Source organism: Heptranchias perlo, unplaced genomic scaffold (assembly GCF_035084215.1).
Source record: "Heptranchias perlo isolate sHepPer1 unplaced genomic scaffold, sHepPer1.hap1 HAP1_SCAFFOLD_237, whole genome shotgun sequence".
In the NCBI taxonomy this organism is placed as follows: Eukaryota; Metazoa; Chordata; class Chondrichthyes; order Hexanchiformes; family Hexanchidae; genus Heptranchias; species Heptranchias perlo.
The window spans coordinates 372846-375782 of NW_027139249.1; the positions used below are offsets into that span (position 1 = coordinate 372846).

Here is a 2937-nt window from a genome sequence, read left to right on the forward strand (position 1 = left end):
CACACAGACCAGAACACACACACACAGACCAGAACACACACACACAGACCAGAACACACACACACAGACCAGAACACACACACACAGACCAGAACACACACACACAGACCAGAACACACACACACAGACCAGAACACACACACACAGACCAGAACACACACACACAGACCAGAACACACACACACAGACCAGAACACACACACACAGACCAGAACACACACACACAGACCAGAACACACACACACACACCAGAACACACACACACACACCAGAACACACACACACACACCAGAACACACACACACACACCAGAACACACACACACACACCAGAACACACACACACACACCAGAACACACACACACACACCAGAACACACACACACACACACACCAGAACACACACACACACCAGAACACACACACACACCAGAACACACACACACACCAGAACACACACACACACACACACCAGAACACACACACACACACACCAGAACACACACACACACACACAGACACACAGACCAGAACACACACACACAGACCAGAACACACACACACAGACCAGAACACACACACACAGACAAAAACACACACAGACACACAGACACACAGACCAGAATACACGCACACACACAGACAGACACACAGACCAGAATACACGCACACACACAGACAGACACACAGACCAGAATACACGCACACACACAGACACACACACAGACCAGAACACACACACACACAGACCAGAACACACACACAGACACACAGACCAGAACACACACACACAGACGAGATCACATACGGGCACAGACGAGATCACACACGGGCACAGACGAGATCACACACACGCACAGACGAGATCACACACACGCACAGACCAGAACACACACACGCACGCACAGACCAGAACACACACACGCACGCACAGACCAGAACACACACACACACGCACAGACCAGAACACACACACACACGCACAGACCAGAACACACACACACACGCACAGACCAGAACACACACACACACGCACAGACCAGAACACACACACACACACACACACAGACCAGAACACACACACACACACACAGACCAGAACACACACAGACACACAGACCAGAACACACACACAGACACACAGACCAGAACACACACACGGGCACAGACGAGATCACATACGGGCACAGACGAGATCACACACGGGCACAGACGAGATCACACACGGGCACAGACGAGATCACACACACGCACAGACCAGAACACACACACACACGCACAGACCAGAACACACACACACACACGCACAGACCAGAACACACACACACACACGCACAGACCAGAACACACACACACAGACCAGAACACACACACACAGACCAGAACACACACACACAGACCAGAACACACACACACAGACCAGAACACACACACACAGACCAGAACACACACACAAACCAGAACACACACACACACAGACCAGAACACACACACACACAGACCAGAACACACACACACACAGACCAGAACACACACACAGACCAGAACACACACACAGACCAGAACACACACACAGACCAGAACACACACACAGACACAGACGAGAACACACACAGACGAGAACACACACAGACCAGAACACACACAGACCAGAACACACACAGACCAGAACACACACAGACCAGAACACACACAGACCAGAACACACACAGACCAGAACACACACAGACCAGAACACACACAGACCAGAACACACACAGACCAGAACACACACAGACCAGAACACACACAGACCAGAACACACACAGACCAGAACACACACAGACCAGAACACACACAGACCAGAACACACACAGACCAGAACACACACAGACCAGAACACACACAGACACACAGACCAGAACACACACAGACACACAGACCAGAACACACACAGACACACACACCAGAACACACACACACAGACGAGAACAGACACACAGACCAGAATACACGCACACACACATACACACACAGACCAGAACACACACACACACAGACCAGAACACACACACACACAGACCAGAACACACACACACACAGACCAGAACACACACAGACACACAGACCAGAACACACACAGACACACAGACCAGAACACACACAGACACACACACCAGAACACACACACACAGACGAGAACAGACACACAGACCAGAATACACGCACACACACATACACAGACCAGAACACACACACATACAGACCAGAACACACACACACACTGACCAGAACACACGCACACACACACAGACAGACCAGAACACACACACAAACGAGATCACACTCACACACACACACACAGACCAGAACACACACATACACACAGACCAGAACACACACACACACAGACCAGAACACACACACACACAGACCAGAACACACACACACACAGACCAGAACACACACACACACAGACCAGAACACACACAGACACACAGACCAGAACACACACAGACACACAGACCAGAACACACACAGACACACAGACCAGAACACACACACACAGACAGACCAGAACACACACACACAGACAGACCAGAACACACACACACAGACAGACCAGAACACACACACACAGACAGACCAGAACACACACACACAGACAGACCAGAACACACACACACACAGACAGACCAGAACACACACACACACACACACACACACCAGAACACACACACACACACCAGAACACACACACACACACCAGAACACACACACACACACCAGAACACACACACACACACCAGAACACACACACACACACCAGAACACACACACACACCAGAACACACACACACACCAGAACACACACACACACACACACACACACACACACACATACCAGAACACACACCAGAACACACACCAGAACACACACCAGAACACACACCAGAAC

At 50.6% G+C, this 2937-nt stretch overlaps 1 protein-coding gene across 1 annotated transcript in view; it reads right to left on the minus strand.

Moving 5' to 3' along the window:
- LOC137310265 (uncharacterized) overlaps positions 1-2937 on the minus strand; it is a gene marked incomplete at its 5' end in the record, with an annotated part of 82191 nt that extends 79254 nt beyond the window's left edge. The window contains 2 exon segments of the mRNA XM_067978161.1: positions 382-493; positions 2664-2937. Coding sequence (XP_067834262.1) covers positions 382-493; positions 2664-2937 — 386 coding nt within the window.